The 22,777-nt window shown below is 44.8% G+C and overlaps 1 protein-coding gene across 1 annotated transcript in view; it reads right to left on the bottom strand.

Annotated features, from left to right (window-relative positions):
- Positions 1–256: 256 nt before the first annotated feature.
- Positions 257–22,777, bottom strand: part of NSUN3 (NOP2/Sun RNA methyltransferase 3) — a 62,124-nt gene continuing 39,603 nt past the window's right edge. Inside the window, exon 6 of the mRNA XM_066598533.1 lies at positions 257–522. Coding sequence (XP_066454630.1) covers positions 264–522 — 259 coding nt within the window. The 3' untranslated portion in view covers positions 257–263. The remainder of the gene's footprint in view (positions 523–22,777) is intronic.

The following is a 22,777-nucleotide window of genomic DNA, read 5'->3' as shown; positions in this document are numbered from 1 at the left end:
ATACTTTGTTGAATGCTTTCCTCGTTGAAAGTCGCTACCATTGCCGGATATTCCCATCTAATGTGGATTTACACTAAAATTCCCTTACAGGGAAGCTCCAATCATTAAAGGGCCGGGGTCTCTACAAAAGTGGCAAATGAATATATATGACTTGAACTAGTTCCACCGTGACAAATGACTCAATTTTATGGACTGATTACAAAAGCTCAAAAAAGGGAAAAAAAAAATTGCTACAACTTTTAAGTCAACTGCAAGAACTTGAACTACAGTTTTATTAACTTGGATACAAACATTGGCCCCCAGGCTTTACCTTTATGTGGAAGAACTAAAAGTCCATGAGTTACATGTGTTGCAAATGTGAACTCGTGAGATAAAGTATTGGCCATGTCACTCAAGTCCACGGGGAAGACATCTTTACAAGAGTTCAAGATATTGGAAACCACGGCGCTGTTTTCCGCCTCCGATAACGTGCATGTAGAATACACCAGTGATCCTCCGGGACGAAGGGCATGGATCGCAGACCTGTGTGTAATTAGAAACAAAAGCAAAGACAAACTAGTGTTATAAAGCAGGAGATTATCCCGAACACAAGGTCAGGGGGAAGATCATTTTATTTGACAAATTCTTAAACATTTATGTCCTGAACTGTAATGGCAGAAGTTTGACCTCACTAATGACTGACCTGGCTGTGAATGTCCTTCAGCTTAAAGTAAAGAACTTTGGAAAGCAAATAGGGACATCTTGGCGGACAATCTATCCGGTGATAATAATGCTACGTTCGCCACTACTAAGTGAAATGAGAGTGCGCTGAGACTCCTGTAGAGCAGATCATTCCCCGCAGTACAGTATGTGAGCGGCGCTATCCAATTATATTCTCTCTCGGGTGGTCGAGCGACTTGTAGTTTATAGCCGTTCAGTTCTTGTTGCAGTGGAAAATCAACTTTCCGTTTAACTTCTTGGTGAGCTTCTGCTGATATTCGCAGCTAATCTGAGTAAACAGAGTTGCAGGGTGAAGTTTTGATAGGGGCAGAAGATGAATAGTAGCCTTATATGGGCTGCATGACCGCATAATTAAAAGATATATTATAATTTTAGGTGTGACGATTAAATCTGGCATGTTGAAAAAAAAAAATATGCTGACGTCTCTGGTCCTTCCCACTCTCACACATCAACGAGCTCTCTGGTACTTATGGTGTCCATGTGTTGTGTGATGTGCTTTGCGCTCGAGTCTCTTGGGTGTAACTCGCACTTATGGCTGGTGTGAAGCTAACCTTAGGCCCCATTTATACGGAACAATAATTAGTCGAACCCCTTAAGGACCAAACGCGGTAAATATACGGCGCTTGATCCTGGGCTTTAATCCCGGCTGATAGCAGAAATATGGTGCAGGATTAAAGCCTCTGCAATCAAGCAGGAGATGGTCAGGGCTTCTGCTGTCAGAGTCAGTCTAGGACCCGGAGGAGAATCGTTTTTTTTACCGTTTCTGCCTTCTCTTTTCCAGCCTACATAGCGTTCAATGAGCGTTATGTACTAAAGAGAATGTGGAAGTATTACCTCCACTATTCGACCTGATAATCACATGATCCCTGGCACAGCAGAGCTGCAGGGTCCTATCAGACCCTGATCAGCTCTATTAGTGACTAATGTCACTACAGGGGGATGTTTTTCCTGTAATTGGGGCTCCTATGGATTCTGCTTCTATGGATGTCCCAGCTACCGTGGAAAAGCGTGAAATAAAAAAAGACAATTTGGATGTGTCCCGGAGGTCTTAGATGATGTCATGGGGAAAATAGATAGTAAAAAATAGTTACAAAACTAGGTTAAAAAAAAGAAATTACAGAATAAAATAAAAATTTATACATAAAAAAGAAAATAACTCAAGGCTGACTCCAACCAAAACCGTCGCCCTATGCGCTTTGTAATCTAAAAGTATACAAATTTATATATCAAAACTTTTAAAACAAAACGGGGAACCCATTCCCGTACTTTATTTAGTGTAGATATACAAATTTTAAAAATAAACAATTATAAATGTAAAAAAAAAAACATTTTCTTATATTTTTACCACCAATACAACTGAAAAAAATGAAAAAAAAAATAGCCCTGTATATCATGGGAAAAAAAACACAACAAAAATAATTTTGGTAGCTGAAGAAAAAAGGGCAGTAAAACCACCACATGGGAACAATACTTAAAAAGTATCTGGTCCTTTAGGACTAAAACACCCTGGTGGCTAAGGGGTTAAACATGAGCCAATGATTGAATGACGAGTGACAATAGTGAGGTTTTAACTCATCGTTCAGTTTCGGCCGGCATAAAAACCAGCGCCGGCTCAGATACTTATCGTGCCGTTTAAACTGATTGTTCAGTATTTCACATAGGGATGTGAAACACTGAACAGTAAATGCCCGAGGACTGCACGATCATCAACGAGCATCGTGCAGTCAAAATGGGCTGCGCAAGCGTGAAAGATCTGATGATGACGTCATCAGCTCGTTCCGTCGGGCAAACGAGAATTGTGAGATTATTGGCCCGTGTAAAAGGGCCATAAGTCTTCAGTCATCCAAGCCCGCTGATCTCGGTGTGACCGGCCAACTCCCAAATACTGGGGCCTCTCAACTTTTCCTAAATAGATGATCTTGGGGGAAAAGAAAGTTGGGGCATGCTGAATGGCAGCACCTAAACATTCTCTTTTCCAAGAAGGTAAGTCGCCACCAGAGCTGACCGGTGGCAGCATTCTCTACAAAACACATGGATACTCAGTTAATCCGAGCATTAACGCGTTTGAGGTCATTCAGGGGGAAACAGCTGTTCAGTCAACAGCTGATGAAGGTGTATGGGTGCCTTAAAATTGATTGTTGACCATTAAACTAAGGGTCCTTTTACGCTTATAGACTGCATCCTGATGAAAAGTGTCGATCAATCTACCAACTTTTACACAGGTTGATTCAGTCTCTAGGGAGGTGACTGATCGTTCAAAGGTTGATGAATGATCATTCAGATGTCCAGCATAGTTTGATCATTGTTGGTAGCACATCCCTGGCTTAAGGACGTTTTACACTGGCTGATAATCGGGCATGTACGTTTGTAGCATTGCTCATTTGACCAATTGTCGACCTGTGTGAAACTGCAAGCTATAAGCTAACGAATGAGAAAATGCTTGTTCATTAGCTGATTGCATCTTTCATGCAGTCAAAAAACCATCATAGCCGGCTGCATATCTCTCCATGTATTGCCGATAGTATTAAATCTCTATGGGGAATGGGCGATCTTATGAAAAGTTGGTCGTCTCGACGAGTCTGAATGGGCCCGTGCATGGAACGCCAATTTCGTTGATTGACGCAAGTCTACTGGAACAAATTACTCCACTAGAAAGGATCCTTACACAAAGCGATATGCCACTGACGTCAATCATTTTTGTCCTACACGAAAAAGAGCAATCAACTGACGAACTAGCACAATTGGTGGCACCTTCACACAGCCCAATGATTGGGCAAACAAGCATACTTAGATACATTCTTGCTCAATCATTAGGTTGTGTAATAGACCATTAAGATATGAATGATCTACTCTGGACCCCTAAGAGTACTGGTTACCTACTGTAGTCTTTAGACTATGCAACTAAGGTGTGTGAAAAAAACGCGCCTATACGGTGTTAAAAATCGCGTGAATTGGCAGCTGCTCACTGGAGTATCTGTGCTTAAAAAGCACAGCTGCTCCGGTAGGCAAGAGAGAAGAAACCCCACAGGGCTTTGAGATTTCCCCATAGCAGGGAGAGAGAGAGCAGGGCAATGGGGGATTAACCCATAGCTTCACTCTGTCTCTCCCTGCTTTGGGTTAATCCCCTATAGCCCCGCTCTATCTCCCTGATATGGGGGATTAACCCATAGCCCCTCTCTCTCTCTGCTATGGGTTAATCCCCCATAGTTTCACCCTCTCTCTCTGCTATGGGGGATTAACCCATAGCCACGCTTCCCTGATGTGGGGATCTCCGAGGGATATCCCCATAGCTATAGGAAATCCCTTGGGGAGAGAGGTGGAGGGAGTCCCCTACTGCCCCTCGCTGCCGGGAAATTGCCCAGCAGCAGGGCTGCCTGCTTCTTTGGGAGATTCCTGCTTCCCTGGGAGTCTATGGAAACACCTGCTCAGCTTGCACCAAAAATAGGTCAGGTCCTATCTTTCCTCGCACCACACACCTTAGATGCGTCGCACGTCTATCTTTAGACGCGTGTATTTAGCGCGTCTAAAATTCCTTCATGTGAACGATACTATAGGAAACCATTGGTTCTTATAGCAGCGCTCTTTTCACGCGCCTCTGATGCGTGTGAACGAGGCCTCAGCTGAAGTCACAGATGGACCTTTTGTAGAGCGGACCTAAAGTAGCAGGCAAGCGTTGCCCTCAGCATATCAGTGAACATCCACTATAATTACAGAGCAGCTTAATGGTTAAAAGCAAATAGACCGAGTATTTTAGCCAAAGGAAGTGTAAGTAGGAGAGCCAAAAGTTTCCAGTCCGGTCACACAGGGGCTGCTCCGGCTTCTCGCAGTAAACAATACTGTTTTCCCTAGTTAGCCGAGCATACGGACAGCCAAATTGAAAAATCTGGAGTTTTGGAACTCAGGCTGTGCAGCCAGATCACACAAGAGTAACATCCATAACTTTCAGGCAGATTTGATTAGCAAACAATATTTCCCTTTTCTGGGTGGAATGAAGTCAGACGAACGTTTAAAGCTCTTTATCAGGTCACTTCGATCAACAGTACATCAACTCTGTCCTTCGACATGATTCTGTTGTCTTCAATGACTTTGTAGTCATCCTACTCTATTAGTCAATGCGGTCTTCTGGAAGGCGACCCCTGACCACTGGCTACTCACTCCCCGTCAGGGATTATTGATCCTTCATAGGAAGCTGTAAAGAAAATGTATGGATGTCGTTGTAGTACGAACTCAATGTACCGATAGATATATCTGCACAGGATATTGGCCATTTCTTCTAAATAATGGCAGATCACAATGGCGTAAGTTGTTGAATAATTCACAAGTTCATGTCTTGTGCCAATCCCACAGAATGGCTGGAAACCCGCAGGAGGGGAGAGCGGAACGGTATCAGTACTGAATGTGACTTAGAGCCGGAGTCCGGTTTCCAGACTCGTAAATCTCTCCTTGCTGCTCGGATACATTGTGATCTATAAGCCCAGCCGTCTGTATTTTACACACTGCGCGCGACGCAGTTATTACACTGGAACTGGAGTAATTGCAATGAGACTTTAGAACAATAAGCAGCTTGATATAGCAGGGATTTAGCTGAACTTCAGCGTTCAAGGTTACACAGAAAGACTGTATGAAGAATGCCGACTACTTCACTTCTGTATCAAACCGCAGGAAACATTTATTAGTCTTCTGGCATAATGGAACAAGAGTGGCCCTATAATGTCACATAGTAAGAGTGGCTCTATAATGTCACGGAGCAAGAGTGGCCCTGTAATGTCACAGAGCAAGAGTGGTTCTATAATGTCATGGACCAAGAGTGGCCCTATAAGGTCACAGACCAAGAGTGGTTCTATAATGTCACGGAGCAAGAGTGGTCCTATAATGTAACGGAGCAAGAGTGGCCCTGTAATATCACATAGTAAGAGCGGCCCTATAGTGTCACATAGTAAGAGCGGCCCTATAATGTCACATAGTAAGAGTGGACCTATAATGTCACATAGTAAGAGCGGCCCTATAATGTCACATAGTAAGAGCGGCCCTATAATGTCACATAGTAAGAGTGGCCCTATAGTGTCACATAGTAAGAGCGGCCCTATAATGTCACATAGTAAGAGCGGCCCTATAGTGTCACATAGTAAGAGCGGTCCTATAATGTCACATAGTAAGAGTGGACCTATAATGTCATGAAGCAAGAGCGGTCCTATAATGTCACATAGTAAGAGCGGCCCTATAATGTCACATAGTAAGAGCGGCCCTATAATGTCACATAGTAAGAGCGGCCCTATAATGTCACATAGTAAGAGTGGCCCTATAGTGTCACATAGTAAGAGCGGCCCTGTAATATCACATAGTAAGAGCGGCCCTATAGTGTCACATAGTAAGAGCGGCCCTATAATGTCACATAGTAAGAGCGGCCCTATAGTGTCACATAGTAAGAGCGGTCCTATAATGTCACATAGTAAGAGTGGACCTATAATGTCATGAAGCAAGAGCGGTCCTATAATGTCACATAGTAAGAGCGGCCCTATAATGTCACATAGTAAGAGCGGCCCTATAATGTCACATAGTAAGAGCGGCCCTATAATGTCACATAGTAAGAGTGGCCCTATAGTGTCACATAGTAAGAGCGGCCCTGTAATATCACATAGTAAGAGCGGCCCTATAGTGTCACATAGTAAGAGCGGCCCTATAATGTCACATAGTAAGAGTGGACCTATAATGTCACATAGTAAGAGCGGCCCTATAATGTCACATAGTAAGAGCGGCCCTATAATGTCACATAGTAAGAGTGGCCCTATAGTGTCACATAGTAAGAGCGGCCCTATAATGTCACATAGTAAGAGCGGCCCTATAGTGTCACATAGTAAGAGCGGTCCTATAATGTCACATAGTAAGAGTGGACCTATAATGTCACATAGTAAGAGCGGCCCTATAATGTCACATAGTAAGAGCGGCCCTATAATGTCACATAGTAAGAGCGGCCCTATAGTGTCACATAGTAAGAGTGGCCCTATAGTGTCACATAGTAAGAGCGGCCCTGTAATATCACATAGTAAGAGCGGCCCTATAGTGTCACATAGTAAGAGCGGCCCTATAATGTCACATAGTAAGAGCGGACCTATAATGTCACATAGTAAGAGCGGCTCTATAATGTCACATAGTAAGAGCGGACCTATAATGTCACATAGTAAGAGCGGCCCTATAGTGTCACATAGTAAGAGCGGCCCTATAATGTCACATAGTAAGAGCGGCCCTATAGTGTCACATAGTAAGAGCGGCCCTATAATGTCACATAGTAAGAGCGGCTCTATAATGTCACATAGTAAGAGCGGCCCTATAATGTCACATAGTAAGAGCGGCTCTATAATGTCACATAGTAAGAGCGGCCCTATAGTGTCACATAGTAAGAGCGGCCCTATAATGTCACATAGTAAGAGCGGCCCTATAATGTCACATAGTAAGAGCGGCCCTATAGTGTCACATAGTAAGAGCGGCCCTATAATGTCACATAGTAAGAGCGGCCCTATAGTGTCACATAGTAAGAGCGGCCCTATAGTGTCACATAGTAAGAGCGGCCCTATAGTGTCACATAGTAAGAGCGGCCCTATAGTGTCACATAGTAAGAGCGGCCCTATAATGTCACATAGTAAGAGCGGCCCTATAGTGTCACATAGTAAGAGCGGCCCTATAGTGTCACATAGTAAGAGCAGCCCTATAGTGTCACATAGTAAGAGCGGCCCTATAATGTCACATAGTAAGAGCGGCCCTATAGTGTCACATAGTAAGAGCGGCCCTATAGTGTCACATAGTAAGAGCGGCCCTATAGTGTCACATAGTAAGAGCGGCCCTATAATGTCACATAGTAAGAGCGGCCCTATAGTGTCACATAGTAAGAGCGGTCCTATAATGTCACATAGTAAGAGTGGACCTATAATGTCATGAAGCAAGAGCGGCCCTATAATGTCACATAGTAAGAGCGGCCCTATAATGTCACATAGTAAGAGCGGCCCTATAGTGTCACATAGTAAGAGCGGCCCTATAGTGTCACATAGTAAGAGCGGCCCTATAGTATCACATAGTAAGAGCAGCCCTATAATGTCACATAGTAAGAGCGGCCCTATAGTGTCACATAGTAAGAGCGGCCCTATAATGTCACATAGTAAGAGCGGCCCTATAATGTCACATAGTAAGAGTGGACCTATAATGTCACATAGTAAGAGCGGCCCTATAATATCACATAGTAAGAGCGGCCCTATAGTGTCACATAGTAAGAGCGGCCCTATAATGTCACATAGTAAGAGTGGACCTATAATGTCACATAGTAAGAGCGGCCCTATAATGTCACATAGTAAGAGCGGCCCTATAATGTCACATAGTAAGAGTGGCCCTATAGTGTCACATAGTAAGAGCGGCCCTATAATGTCACATAGTAAGAGCGGCCCTATAGTGTCACATAGTAAGAGCGGTCCTATAATGTCACATAGTAAGAGTGGACCTATAATGTCACGAAGCAAGAGCGGTCCTATAATGTCACATAGTAAGAGCGGCCCTATAATGTCACATAGTAAGAGCGGCCCTATAATGTCACATAGTAAGAGCGGCCCTATAATGTCACATAGTAAGAGTGGCCCTATAACGTCACATAGTAAGAGCGGCCCTATAATGTCACATAGTAAGAGCGGTCCTATAGTGTCACACAGTAAGAGCGGTCCTATAGTGTCACATAGTAAGAGCGGCCCTATAATGTCACACAGTAAGAGCGGCCCTATAGTGTCACATAGTAAGAGCGGCCCTATAATGTCACATAGTAAGAGTGGCCCTATAGTGTCACATAGTAAGAGCGGCCCTATAATGTCACATAGTAAGAGCGGCCCTATAATGTCACATAGTAAGAGCGGCCCTATAATGTCACACAGTAAGAGCGGCCCTATAGTGTCACATAGTAAGAGCGGCCCTATAATGTCACATAGTAAGAGCAGCCCTATAGTGTCACACATAGTAAGAGCGGCCCTATAATGTCACATAGTAAGAGCGGCCCTATAATGTCACATAGTAAGAGCGGCCCTATAATGTCACATAGTAAGAGTGGCTCTTTAATGTCACATAGCAAGAGATGGCCTATAGTGTCACATAGTAAGAGCAGCCCTATAGTGTCACACATAGTAAGAGCGGACCTATAATGTCACATAGTAAGAGCGGCCCTATAGTGTCACATAGTAAGAGCGGCCCTATAATGTCACATAGTAAGAGCGGCCCTATAATGTCACATAGTAAGAGCGGCCCTATAGTGTCACATAGTAAGAGCGGCCCTATAATGTCACATAGTAAGAGTGGACCTATAATGTCATGAAGCAAGAGCGGTCCTATAATGTCACATAGTAAGAGCGGCCCTATAATGTCACATAGTAAGAGCGGCCCTATAATGTCACATAGTAAGAGCGGCCCTATAATGTCACATAGTAAGAGCGGCCCTATAATGTCACATAGTAAGAGCGGCCCTATAATGTCACATAGTAAGAGCGGCCCTATAATGTCACATAGTAAGAGCGGTCCTATAGTGTCACACAGTAAGAGCGGTCCTATAGTGTCACATAGTAAGAGCGGCCCTATAATGTCACATAGTAAGAGTGGCTCTTTAATGTCACATAGCAAGAGATGGCCTATAGTGTCACATAGTAAGAGCGGCCCTATAGTGTCACACATAGTAAGAGCGGACCTATAATGTCACATAGTAAGAGCGGCCCTATAGTGTCACATAGTAAGAGCGGCCCTATAATGTCACATAGTAAGAGCGGCCCTATAATGTCACATAGTAAGAGCGGCCCTATAGTGTCACATAGTAAGAGCGGCCCTATAATGTCACATAGTAAGAGCGGTCCTATAGTGTCACATAGTAAGAGCGGCCCTATAATGTCACATAGTAAGAGCGGCCCTATAATGTCACATAGTAAGAGTGGCCCTATAGTGTCACATAGTAAGAGCGGCCCTATAATGTCACATAGTAAGAGCGGCCCTATAATGTCACATAGTAAGAGCGGCTCTTTAATGTCACATAGTAAGAGCGGCCCTATAATGTCACATAGTAAGAGCGGCCCTATAATGTCACATAGTAAGAGTGGCCCTATAGTGTCACATAGTAAGAGCGGCCCTATAGTGTCACATAGTAAGAGTGGACCTATAATGTCACATAGTAAGAGCAGCCCTATAGTGTCACATAGTAAGAGCAGCCCTATAGTGTCACACATAGTAAGAGTGGACCTATAATGTCACATAGTAAGAGTGGACCTATAATGTCACATAGTAAGAGTGGACCTATAATGTCACATAGTAAGAGCAGCCCTATAGTGTCACATAGTAAGAGCAGCCCTATAGTGTCACATAGTAAGAGCAGCCCTATAGTGTCACATAGTAAGAGTGGACCTATAATGTCACATAGTAAGAGCAGCCCTATAGTGTCACATAGTAAGAGCAGCCCTATAGTGTCACACATAGTAAGAGCGGTCCTATAGTGTCACATAGTAAGAGCGGCCCTATAATGTCACATAGTAAGAGCGGCCCTATAGTGTCACATAGTAAGAGCGGCCCTATAATGTCACATAGTAAGAGCAGCCCTATAGTGTCACATAGTAAGAGCGGCCCTATAATGTCACATAGTAAGAGCAGCCCTATAGTGTCACATAGTAAGAGCAGCCCTATAGTGTCACACATAGTAAGAGCGGACCTATAATGTCACATAGTAAGAGCGGCCCTATAGTGTCACATAGTAAGAGCGGCCCTATAGTGTCACATAGTAAGAGCGGCCCTATAGTGTCACATAGTAAGAGCGGCCCTATAATGTCACACAGTAAGAGCGGCCCTATAGTGTCACATAGTAAGAGCGGCCCTATAATGTCACATAGCAAGAGCGGCCCTATAATGTCACATAGTAAGAGCGGCCCTATAGTGTCACATAGTAAGAGCGGCCCTATAGTGTCACACAGTAAGAGCGGCCCTATAGTGTCACATAGTAAGAGCGGCTCTATAATGTCACATACTAAGAGCGGCCCTATAGTGTCACATAGTAAGAGCGGCCCTATAGTGTCACATAGTAAGAGCGGCCCTATAGTGTCACACAGTAAGAGCGGCCCTATAATGTCACATAGTAAGAGTGGCTCTTTAATGTCACATAGCAAGAGATGGCCTATAGTGTCACATAGTAAGAGCAGCCCTATAGTGTCACACATAGTAAGAGCGGACCTATAATGTCACATAGTAAGAGCGGCCCTATAATATCACATAGTAAGAGCGGCCCTATAATATCACATAGTAAGAGCGGCCCTATAGTGTCACATAGTAAGAGCAGCCCTATAGTGTCACACATAGTAAGAGCGGTCCTATAGTGTCACATAGTAAGAGCGGCCCTATAATGTCACATAGTAAGAGCGGCCCTATAGTGTCACATAGTAAGAGCGGCCCTATAGTGTCACATAGTAAGAGCAGCCCTATAGTGTCACATAGTAAGAGCAGCCCTATAGTGTCACATAGTAAGAGCAGCCCTATAGTGTCACACATAGTAAGAGCGGCCCTATAGTGTCACATAGTAAGAGCGGCCCTATAGTGTCACATAGTAAGAGCGGCCCTATAGTGTCACACAGTAAGAGCGGCCCTATAGTGTCACATAGTAAGAGCGGTCCTATAATGTCACATAGTAAGAGCGGCCCTATAGTGTCACATAGTAAGAGCGGCCCTATAATGTCACATAGTAAGAGCGGCCCTATAGTGTCACATAGTAAGAGCGGCCCTATAGTGTCACATAGTAAGAGCGGCCCTATAATGTCACACAGTAAGAGCGGCCCTATAGTGTCACATAGTAAGAGCGGCCCTATAATGTCACATAGCAAGAGCGGCCCTATAATGTCACATAGTAAGAGCGGCCCTATAGTGTCACACAGTAAGAGCGGCCCTATAGTGTCACATAGTAAGAGCGGCCCTATAGTGTCACATAGTAAGAGCGGCTCTATAATGTCACATACCAAGAGCGGCCCTATAGTGTCACATAGTAAGAGCGGCCCTATAGTGTCACATAGTAAGAGCGGCCCTATAGTGTCACACAGTAAGAGCGGCCCTATAATGTCACATAGTAAGAGCGGCCCTATAGTGTCACACATAGTAAGAGCGGCCCTATAGTGTCACACATAGTAAGAGTGGACCTATAATGTCACATAGTAAGAGTGGACCTATAATGTCACATAGTAAGAGCAGCCCTATAGTGTCACATAGTAAGAGCAGCCCTATAGTGTCACACATAGTAAGAGCGGTCCTATAGTGTCACATAGTAAGAGCGGCCCTATAGTGTCACATAGTAAGAGCAGCCCTATAGTGTCACATAGTAAGAGCGGCCCTATAATGTCACATAGTAAGAGCAGCCCTATAGTGTCACATAGTAAGAGCGGACCTATAATGTCACATAGTAAGAGCGGCCCTATAGTGTCACATAGTAAGAGCGGCCCTATAATGTCACATAGTAAGAGCAGCCCTATAGTGTCACATAGTAAGAGCAGCCCTATAGTGTCACACATAGTAAGAGCGGACCTATAATGTCACATAGTAAGAGCGGCCCTATAGTGTCACATAGTAAGAGCGGCCCTATAGTGTCACATAGTAAGAGCGGCCCTATAGTGTCACATAGTAAGAGCGGCCCTATAATGTCACATAGCAAGAGCGGCCCTATAGTGTCACACATAGTAAGAGCGGCCCTATAATGTCACACAGTAAGAGCGGCCCTATAGTGTCACATAGTAAGAGCGGCCCTATAATGTCACATAGCAAGAGCGGACCTATAATGTCACATAGTAAGAGCGGCCCTATAGTGTCACATAGTAAGAGCGGCCCTATAATGTCACATAGTAAGAGCAGCCCTATAGTGTCACATAGTAAGAGCAGCCCTATAGTGTCACACATAGTAAGAGCGGACCTATAATGTCACATAGTAAGAGCGGCCCTATAGTGTCACATAGTAAGAGCGGCCCTATAGTGTCACATAGTAAGAGCGGCCCTATAGTGTCACATAGTAAGAGCGGCCCTATAATGTCACATAGCAAGAGCAGCCCTATAGTGTCACACATAGTAAGAGCGGCCCTATAATGTCACACAGTAAGAGCGGCCCTATAGTGTCACATAGTAAGAGCGGCCCTATAATGTCACATAGCAAGAGCGGCCCTATAATGTCACATAGTAAGAGCGGCCCTATAGTGTCACACAGTAAGAGCGGCCCTATAGTGTCACATAGTAAGAGCGGCTCTATAATGTCACATACTAAGAGCGGCCCTATAGTGTCACATAGTAAGAGCGGCCCTATAGTGTCACATAGTAAGAGCGGCCCTATAGTGTCACACAGTAAGAGCGGCCCTGTAATGTCACATAGTAAGAGCGGCCCTATAGTGTCACACATAGTAAGAGCGGCCCTATAGTGTCACACATAGTAAGAGCGGCCCTATAATGTCACATAGCAAGAGCGGCCCTATAATGTCACATAGCAAGAGCGGCCCTATAGTGTCACATAGTAAGAGCGGCCCTATAGTGTCACATAGTAAGAGCGGCCCTATAGTGTCACATAGTAAGAGCGGCCCTATAGTGTCACATAGTAAGAGCGGCCCTATAGTGTCACATAGTAAGAGCGGCCCTATAGTGTCACATAGTAAGAGCGGCCCTATAATGTCACATAGCAAGAGCGGCCCTATAATGTCACATAGTAAGAGCGGCCCTATAATGTCACATAGCAAGAGCGGCCCTATAATGTCACATAGTAAGAGCGGCCCTATAATGTCACATAGTAAGAGCGGCCCTATAGTGTCACATAGTAGAGCGGCCCTATAGTGTCACATAGTAAGAGCGGCCCTATAATGTCACACATAGTAAGAGCGGCTCTTTAATGTCACATAGTAAGAGATGGCCTATAGTGTCACATAGTAAGAGCAGCCCTATAGTGTCACACATAGTAAGAGCGGACCTATAATGTCACATAGTAAGAGCGGCCCTATAGTGTCACATAGTAAGAGCGGCCCTATAATGTCACATAGTAAGAGCGGCCCTATAATGTCATGAAGCAAGAGCGGTCCTATAATGTCACATAGTAAGAGCGGCCCTATAATGTCACATAGTAAGAGCGGCCCTATAATGTCACATAGTAAGAGCGGCCCTATAGTGTCACATAGTAAGAGCGGCCCTATAATGTCACATAGTAAGAGCGGCCCTATAGTGTCACATAGTAAGAGCGGCCCTATAATGTCACATAGTAAGAGCGGCCCTATAATGTCACATAGTAAGAGCGGTCCTATAGTGTCACACAGTAAGAGCGGTCCTATAGTGTCACATAGTAAGAGCGGCCCTATAATGTCACATAGTAAGAGTGGCTCTTTAATGTCACATAGCAAGAGATGGCCTATAGTGTCACATAGTAAGAGCAGCCCTATAGTGTCACACATAGTAAGAGCGGACCTATAATGTCACATAGTAAGAGCGGCCCTATAGTGTCACATAGTAAGAGCGGCCCTATAGTGTCACACATAGTAAGAGCGGACCTATAATGTCACATAGTAAGAGCGGCCCTATAATGTCACATAGTAAGAGCGGCCCTATAATGTCACATAGTAAGAGCGGCCCTATAATGTCACATAGTAAGAGCGGCCCTATAATGTCACATAGTAAGAGCGGCCCTATAATGTCACATAGCAAGAGCGGCCCTATAGTGTCACATAGTAAGAGCGGCCCTATAGTGTCACATAGTAAGAGCGGCCCTATAGTGTCACATAGTAAGAGCGGCCCTATAATGTCACATAGTAAGAGCGGTCCTATAGTGTCACATAGTAAGAGCGGCCCTATAATGTCACATAGTAAGAGCGGTCCTATAATGTCACATAGTAAGAGCGGCCCTATAGTGTCACATAGTAAGAGTGGACCTATAATGTCACATAGTAAGAGCAGCCCTATAGTGTCACATAGTAAGAGCAGCCCTATAGTGTCACACATAGTAAGAGCGGTCCTATAGTGTCACATAGTAAGAGCGGCCCTATAATGTCACATAGTAAGAGCAGCCCTATAGTGTCATATAGTAAGAGCGGCCCTATAATGTCACATAGTAAGAGCAGCCCTATAGTGTCACATAGTAAGAGCAGCCCTATAGTGTCACACATAGTAAGAGCGGACCTATAATGTCACATAGTAAGAGCGGCCCTATAGTGTCACATAGTAAGAGCGGCCCTATAGTGTCACATAGTAAGAGCGGCCCTATAGTGTCACACAGTAAGAGCGGCCCTATAGTGTCACATAGTAAGAGCGGTCCTATAATGTCACATAGTAAGAGCGGCCCTATAGTGTCACATAGTAAGAGCGGCCCTATAGTGTCACATAGTAAGAGCGGCCCTATAATGTCACACAGTAAGAGCGGCCCTATAGTGTCACATAGCAAGAGCGGCCCTATAATGTCACATAGCAAGAGCGGCCCTATAATGTCACATAGTAAGAGCGGCCCTATAGTGTCACACAGTAAGAGCGGCCCTATAGTGTCACATAGTAAGAGCGGCCCTATAGTGTCACATAGTAAGAGCGGCTCTATAATGTCACATACTAAGAGCGGCCCTATAGTGTCACATAGTAAGAGCGGCCCTATAGTGTCACATAGTAAGAGCGGCCCTATAGTGTCACACAGTAAGAGCGGCCCTATAATGTCACACAGTAAGAGCGGCCCTATAGTGTCACACATAGTAAGAGCGGCCCTATAGTGTCACATAGTAAGAGCGGCCCTATAATGTCACATAGCAAGAGCGGCCCTATAATGTCACATAGTAAGAGCGGCCCTATAGTGTCACATAGTAAGAGCGGCCCTATAGTGTCACATAGTAAGAGCGGCCCTATAGTGTCACATAGTAAGAGCGGCCCTATAGTGTCACATAGTAAGAGCGGCCCTATAATGTCACATAGTAAGAGCGGCCCTATAATGTCACATAGTAAGAGCGGCCCTATAATGTCACATAGTAAGAGCGGCCCTATAGTGTCACATAGTAAGAGCGGCCCTATAATGTCACATAGTAAGAGCGGCCCTATAGTGTCACACATAGTAAGAGCGGCTCTTTAATGTCACATAGTAAGAGCGGCCCTATAGTGTCACACATAGTAAGAGCGGCCCTATAGTGTCACACATAGTAAGAGCGGCCCTATAATGTCACATAGTAAGAGATGGCCTATAGTCTCATGTAGCCCTCATTTTTCATATTTACATGAGATGCAAGTCATGCACTGATTTTGTAGACTGGAGGTACTGCGGCTGCGGGGACAACGCTGTTAGTTTACATCCAGCACGCTCATGGGGCGGTTTTTTATTCCGGGTAAAACATAAGGCCAAGGCGGCATTAGATGAACTAAAAAATCTAATGTTATTAATAGGAATAAAATGTGATTTTTTTAAATTCATCTAATGCCGCCTTGGCCTTTTGCTTTGGTGGAGGCTCATGGGGGTCTTGATCCGGACCTGGTCTGCCCGTGCATCTTCCTCCCTGCCTGGTAAAGGTTTCTAAGACCGGAGGACTGTTCTGAGGTCTTCATGTGCTGCCGAGTATCTACTAGTTTACTACAGTTTACTCCGGGTAATGCATCCCTCAGATGTTGTTAGGGACGGGATTAGCCTGGTAACTAATGGCCACATTACTAGAGACCCTCACCCGTGTGCCCTCACCCAGTAGCACAGTGGACCTCTTTTAGCCTTCAGAACTGCAGCAATGTATTGTGGCGTCCATCCACAGATATCAGAGGACCCAGGGTGTGCCAGGAAAACCTTCCCCACAACATCACTCCACCAACGTAACAGGAAGGGGTTGATGCTGCTTGTGCCAAATTCTGACCTCCTATCAGCACAGGGCAACAGAAATCTGGACCCTTCTTACTAGATGATGTTTTTTACTGCTCAGTGATACAATTTTTGTGTTATTTTGCCCCCTGGAGTCTCGCCTTACTGTTCCTCTAAGACACAATGGTGCTGGAACTGGTCGTCTTCTGTTAAAACTCATCTATGCTAGGGAACGTCAAGTGGCGAATTCTGATCCGTTAGTCAGAGCACCAGCGTTGTATTCGACTGATCTTGACTGCCCAGCGCTTGTTCATCATAATGATTCCTGACATCCTCCTCTGACCCCTTTTAGTAACGAGTTGTTTTCATCCACAATCCCTTTTCGCTGGTTGTTTTCCCTCAATCACACCATTCCCGGTATACTCTGCAAAATGCTGCATGATATTGCTGCAGTGACATCCCTGCCCCGGCTAGTCTAGCACCGATGACCCGGCCTCGTTGGAAGTCGCTCAGGTCACCGGATTTTCATATTCGGTAAATGTGAATTCACATGGAAATAGATCTTCAGAAAACTCATGGCATGATTTTGTGAGACTCTCCGGGGTCACGGCTCTCATTTCCATACAGGAGGCTCTAAGTGTGAGAGGGCTGGGGGTCTTTAATAAGAGGGCCATTCATTGTCCCTTAGACCATTTTGGTTTGTCAAAAAAGGACACTTAAGATAAATGGACATTTCTGGAGTAAATCCACAAACAATTTGCAGGAAATCCACAAGACGAATCCGCTAGGTTCAGGTGCATCCTCAGGGTATGCTCACAAAACAGATTTCATCGTGGAGGGTCCGAGCCTAAAGAAAAATCAGAAATCGGCAGCTATTCTGCTGCAGATCCGCATGCGCATTTAGCCTTGTGATGTACGGAATTACCAAAGGGTTTCGGCCTCCTTCACACGGGCGACAAAGTCACGTGGTTTTGTTGTGTTGCTATAAATCGCATGTATGTGAAGCCCATGCTTTCCTATGGGTTTCTTCACACATGCGATGTTTTATAGCATACGACATCCCAACAAAAAACCTTGCGGGTCCGGTGATATGCCCGCGAATCATGAGGTTTTGTAGCTCATGTTTCCCTATTGAGTCCTTCCTCTCTGTTGAATTACATGAAAACACGATTTTCGTGCGGTGCAATGCTACTGTCAAAGCTCTAATCTAAGCCCTAGCTGCAGGAAAAAATTTTAAAAAAAGTAGACATCACCTTTGAAGCGCTGTCAGCCCAACTGCATCTTCTTCCCGGGTCCCCGGCACTATTCTCTTCATCTCCTCTGGCCAGGGATTGAAAAATTCCCACCTCCTGTAAACGCGGGCTGTGATTGGCTGACGCTTAGCCAATCACAGCCAGCACTTGATGAACCAATCGCAGCCATTCATGGAGCCTTGTCTCTGATTGGCTAAGCGTCAGCTTCCAGAAGGTGAGGATTTTTCAATCCCCGTCTAGAAGAGATGAAGAAGAACAGTGCTGGGGACTGGGAAGAAGATGTAGAGGAACCCCTTATTTTCAGGGTAGGGCTTATATTTCAAGCCATCCCCCGAAAATCCTTACGTGAGGTGCTGCAAAATCGCGGTATTGCTGCAAGAAGATGCAGCGATATCACACTGACCAGCGATGCGATATCGCTGCGATTTTCTCGCGGCGATGACGTGTCGCCCTGTGAAGGAGGCCTCTGAATGGGGTTGTCTGCAGCATGCACATATCATGTACACTGGAAAGTCATACAAATTTTTGCGATGAATCAGCCGCCCGTACGCTCCAAAGATTTTTCATTTGCACAATCACACAAAAATCATCAAAATATAAGGATTTTTATGGTCCACATTCCATCAAATTCTGAAATAAAGTTGTCACACAATATGCAGTTAGGAACCCGATGCTGTGCGGGAAAAAAACGTGGCATGTTCTAACTTTTCGTTTTTCTTGGAACGCGTCACCTATTGTTTTCAATGGGACTATAAAACACATCACACGGCGTGCGATGCAAGGTTTTCCATTGAAAACAATGAGAACTACTTCTTGCTCCTCTGCCGTGGCTGAAAACAATGGGAGGTGTTTTTGACAAAAAAATGCCTCACATCCGTGTGTACCTCATACATTCACCAGCGCAATATCGGGCCAATACGCTTGGCCATGTGTAGGTACCCATACGCTAATTTAACACGGGCGAGCGCAATATGGGGCTGGTAATCCCGCCCCCTTATCGCGCTCTCCACCATGTGAAATCCCCGTGGATGCGAGGCGTTTTCATGTGGAAATAGCCTTGTATCACTTCAGGGATCCTTCAGCGCGGCTGTCACAGACACGGCAGAGGATTGCGGAGTTCGTCGATTGCCTTCCATGGGGCTGGCGCTGCTGCTGCTGATCCCATTAAAAACAACGGGCAGTGCGATGCCAGATCACGCAGGAAGATAGGACATGCCGCGATTTGTTTCCCGCATAGCATCGCAGTGTCATGCAGAAAAACATCGCTCATGTGTATGACCCCATTCCAAAGAATGGGGTTCATATTTGTGCATCTCACAACACACAAATCTCGCGCAATTTTCTCGTCTGTGTGAAACCGGCCTTAGGGTATGTTCACATGGTGCAGCATGGGTAAAATGTGCTTTAACAAATCCATAGCCGCTGTTACTGATTTGTTGCGGATTTTGCTGCCTTTTATATGCATGTTTTCCGCATTGAAAATTTGCTGTGCAAAATGCGCCAAATTCACAATGGTTGCAGATTTACTGCGATTTTGGCTTCCCTAATGCTATAATTGCCATTCTGTGGATCCACAAGCTGCTCCTCAGGTCAATTTCCGCACATATTGTGAACGGATTATTTCTGCAGCGATATTTTTAAAATCTCATCCACTTTGCTATTACTGTAAATCCTGTGGATTTTCCGTGGAAAGAGTCTGCGGCAAAGCCACCCTATGTGAGCATCCCCTAGGCAGTTGCGTCTGCTGCAGGTGATGTTCTAGGTTGACTATATGCTTTAGATGTATTTTGGCTGAACCCAGCGATTTCAGTGGTTCCATCCAATCCTCTAATGTGTATGGGGTCTACCAACTCTCCCCAGATGTTGGGGGATATAAGGACTGGGCAGTTGGAGGTCCATTATCTGTTCCTTTTCATGTTGGGAAGATAAGCCGAGCCTCTTGTGGTGCAGAGTGTAAACTGTCGCCTACGACCTGGAGGTAACAAGTTCAAACCCCGTGTGATTCAGGTAGCCGGCTCAAGGTGGACTCCTTCCAAGGTCGGTAAAATGAGAACCCAACTTGGTGGGGGGTAATAAATAATAATTACCTGAAAGCGCTGCGGAATAAGTTGGTGCTATACGAATAACAAGATGTATTTATTTTATAAGTAGCCTGGCAGTGTCTCATGTCGAAGGCGGTATTGGGTATCTCCTTCTCAACAGCTCCCCACGCTGGTAAACGGGACCCCGCTTAATAACTAACATCCATGACTTGAGGATGTTGTCGTGTGACAGTTCTTTTGCTTCTTCCATAAAACATGACGTCTTAAAGATACTAACCCCCACTTACCCAGACTGAGAAATTACCACCTCAATTGTAAAGTATCTTTCGACCCACTTAGCACAGCCTTCACATATTTAATATATTCCCCCCATTACCATAATATATGCACGCCCACATAAAACCAAAGGCACACGAGGCGCTGCTCCCTTTAAACATGTCCGGCACGGAAACTTCTGTCATAAGACATAAAAAAAAAAAGAAAAGACATAAAGACCTTTTTTTTTCCACCGGTAAAACCTGAAATTTGCGCCCTTAAATATACAGTGCGCACTAATAATGTAAGAACAGATATGGCGTATTCCGTAAAAAGGGTCAGATTTAATGATACCATAATTTAACCGTTTTCAATGTTAAAAGAAAGTTGAAAGAAGAAGTCGCTCCGGCTAAATCCCAAGCTACATGAGTAAGAGCGTGTTCATGTGCCAACACTGCCATCTTCTGTTCCGCCGCCCGGGAACACGCCGTTACTGTACAGCAGTTCGATACAGCTCATAAACTTGGAGGAAATATTGCGCTTTCCACAAAGGTTGATATTTGCAGCAATTCGCGGCTTTCTTTCAATTATTTGCTTAATGCTCATTTTACCGGTTTTATTGTGTTTGCTTTCCGCCGCGCCGAGGACGTTACTTTTTTTTTTTTTTTCAATTACCTTTTTCTTTTTATTCCAACACAAAACATTTCAATCTCCTCCCAAGAGCAGCGGCTGAACGTGTTCATAAACTCTGCAGCAGCGGCAAATAAAACGGGTGAGTCTTGCCTGCAATCCAGGCTTTATTGCAGATGGACGATAAAAATAATATATATGTATCAGACACATTATTTGGGAGGTCAGAACAGACTGTAAAACCCTGATGATAAAAAAGATAGATGTGAGGTGGATGTTTAAACTTTGTTACATCTGCAAATAGCAATGATCGATAGATGGCGAGATAGATAATTGGTGTCGGCCTTCGGGTAGGTGACATTCTGTACAGAAGTTTTCTGGGCTCCCTCCCCTACGAAAAAAAAGATATATGTGGCACTGATAAGCAGTCTGCCTATATTCTTCTTGTGCAGAAAGCAGCAAGATAGCAAAACCAGGCTTATAACAAAAATACAGCACCAGAACCAAGCTCAGTACATAAATACTGCACCAGAACCAAGCTCAGTACAGAAATACTGCACCAGAACCAAGCTCAGTACATAAATATAGCACCAGAAGCAAGCTCAGTACAGAAATACTAAACCAGAACCAAGCTCAGTGCATAAATACAGCATCGGAACCAAACTCAGTACAGAGATACTAAAACCAGTACCAAGCTCCATGCATAAATACAACACCAGAACCAAGCTCAGTTCATAAATACTGCACCAGAACCAAGCTCAGTACAAAAATACTGCACCAGAACCAAGCTCAGAACAGAAATACAAAACCAAGCTCCGTGCATAAATACAACACCAGAACCAAGCTCAGTTCATAAATACAGCACCAGAACCAAGCTCAGTACAGAAATATAGCACCAGAACCAAGCTCAGTGCATAAATACTGCACTAGAACCAAGCTCAGTACAGAAATACTGCACCAGAACCAAGCTGAGTACATAAATACAGCACCGGAACCTAGCTCAGTACAGAAATACTGCACCGGAACCAGCCTGAGTACATAAACACAATATCAGAACCAATCTTATAACATTACTACAGCAGCAGAACTAAGCAATTGTGTTGTACAGGCACCGATGGGCTGACAGCACTGCCTTGGAAAATCAGAGCCAGAAAGAGGATAAACACGTGCCTTAGAAACCATACACCTTTAATATTTTAATAAATTTGCACAACTGCTGTTTATTAGGGATGAGCGAGTATGCTCGCTAAGGCACTACTCGCTCGAGTAATGTGCCTTAGCCGAGTATCTCCCTGCTCGTCCCTAAAGATTCGGGGGCCGCCGCAGCTGACAGGTGAGTTGCAGCAGGGAGCAGGGGAGAGCGGGCGGGAGAGAGAGATCTCCCCTCCGTTTCTGCCCGCTCTCCCCCGCAGCTCCCTGCCCCGAGCTGGCCCCCGAATCTTTCGGGACGAGCAGGGAGATACTCGTCTAAGGCACATTACTCGAGCGAGTAGTGCTTTAGTGAGTATACTCGCTCATCCATACTGTTTATACTAACCACATAAAAATGCAAGGTATATATTTTGATCAAAGCATGTGGGCCCATCCGCCATATCCAGGCAAACATTGTTGGATGGGTAGCTAGCTCTACAAGATACTTGTCTTTGGGCCAAGGGCCTCCAACAGACTCAGGGAAAGCTGAATACGTGGCTGTATATATTTACATTAAAGCACTTGGCGCAGATAGGTGAATGGAATGCAAAACAAAGGTGAGGGCACCCACTCCCCCACCGATACAATGCATGCAAAAAATGTAAGAGCTTCCAACAAATAAATGTGAAGATGCACGTAAGCCATGGCTGCAATAAATACAGTAATAGAAACACGCGCCTCAGCACTCGTACACATCTAATATCTAAAATTGCATATCTGTTGTTTATACTAACCATATATACAAATGCAAGATTCATAGCACACATTTTGATTAAAGCATGTGGGCCCATCCGCCACATCCAGGCAACCTTTACTGGACGGGTACTTAACTCTGAAAAACACCTTTTTTGTGCAAAATGCCATCCCTCTCTGGT

The sequence above is a fragment of the Eleutherodactylus coqui genome, chromosome 4, assembly GCF_035609145.1.
Source record: "Eleutherodactylus coqui strain aEleCoq1 chromosome 4, aEleCoq1.hap1, whole genome shotgun sequence".
In the NCBI taxonomy this organism is placed as follows: domain Eukaryota; kingdom Metazoa; phylum Chordata; class Amphibia; order Anura; family Eleutherodactylidae; genus Eleutherodactylus; species Eleutherodactylus coqui.
Note: the sequence above shows the minus strand (reverse complement) of the source record. Positions and strands in the feature narration are given on the sequence as shown.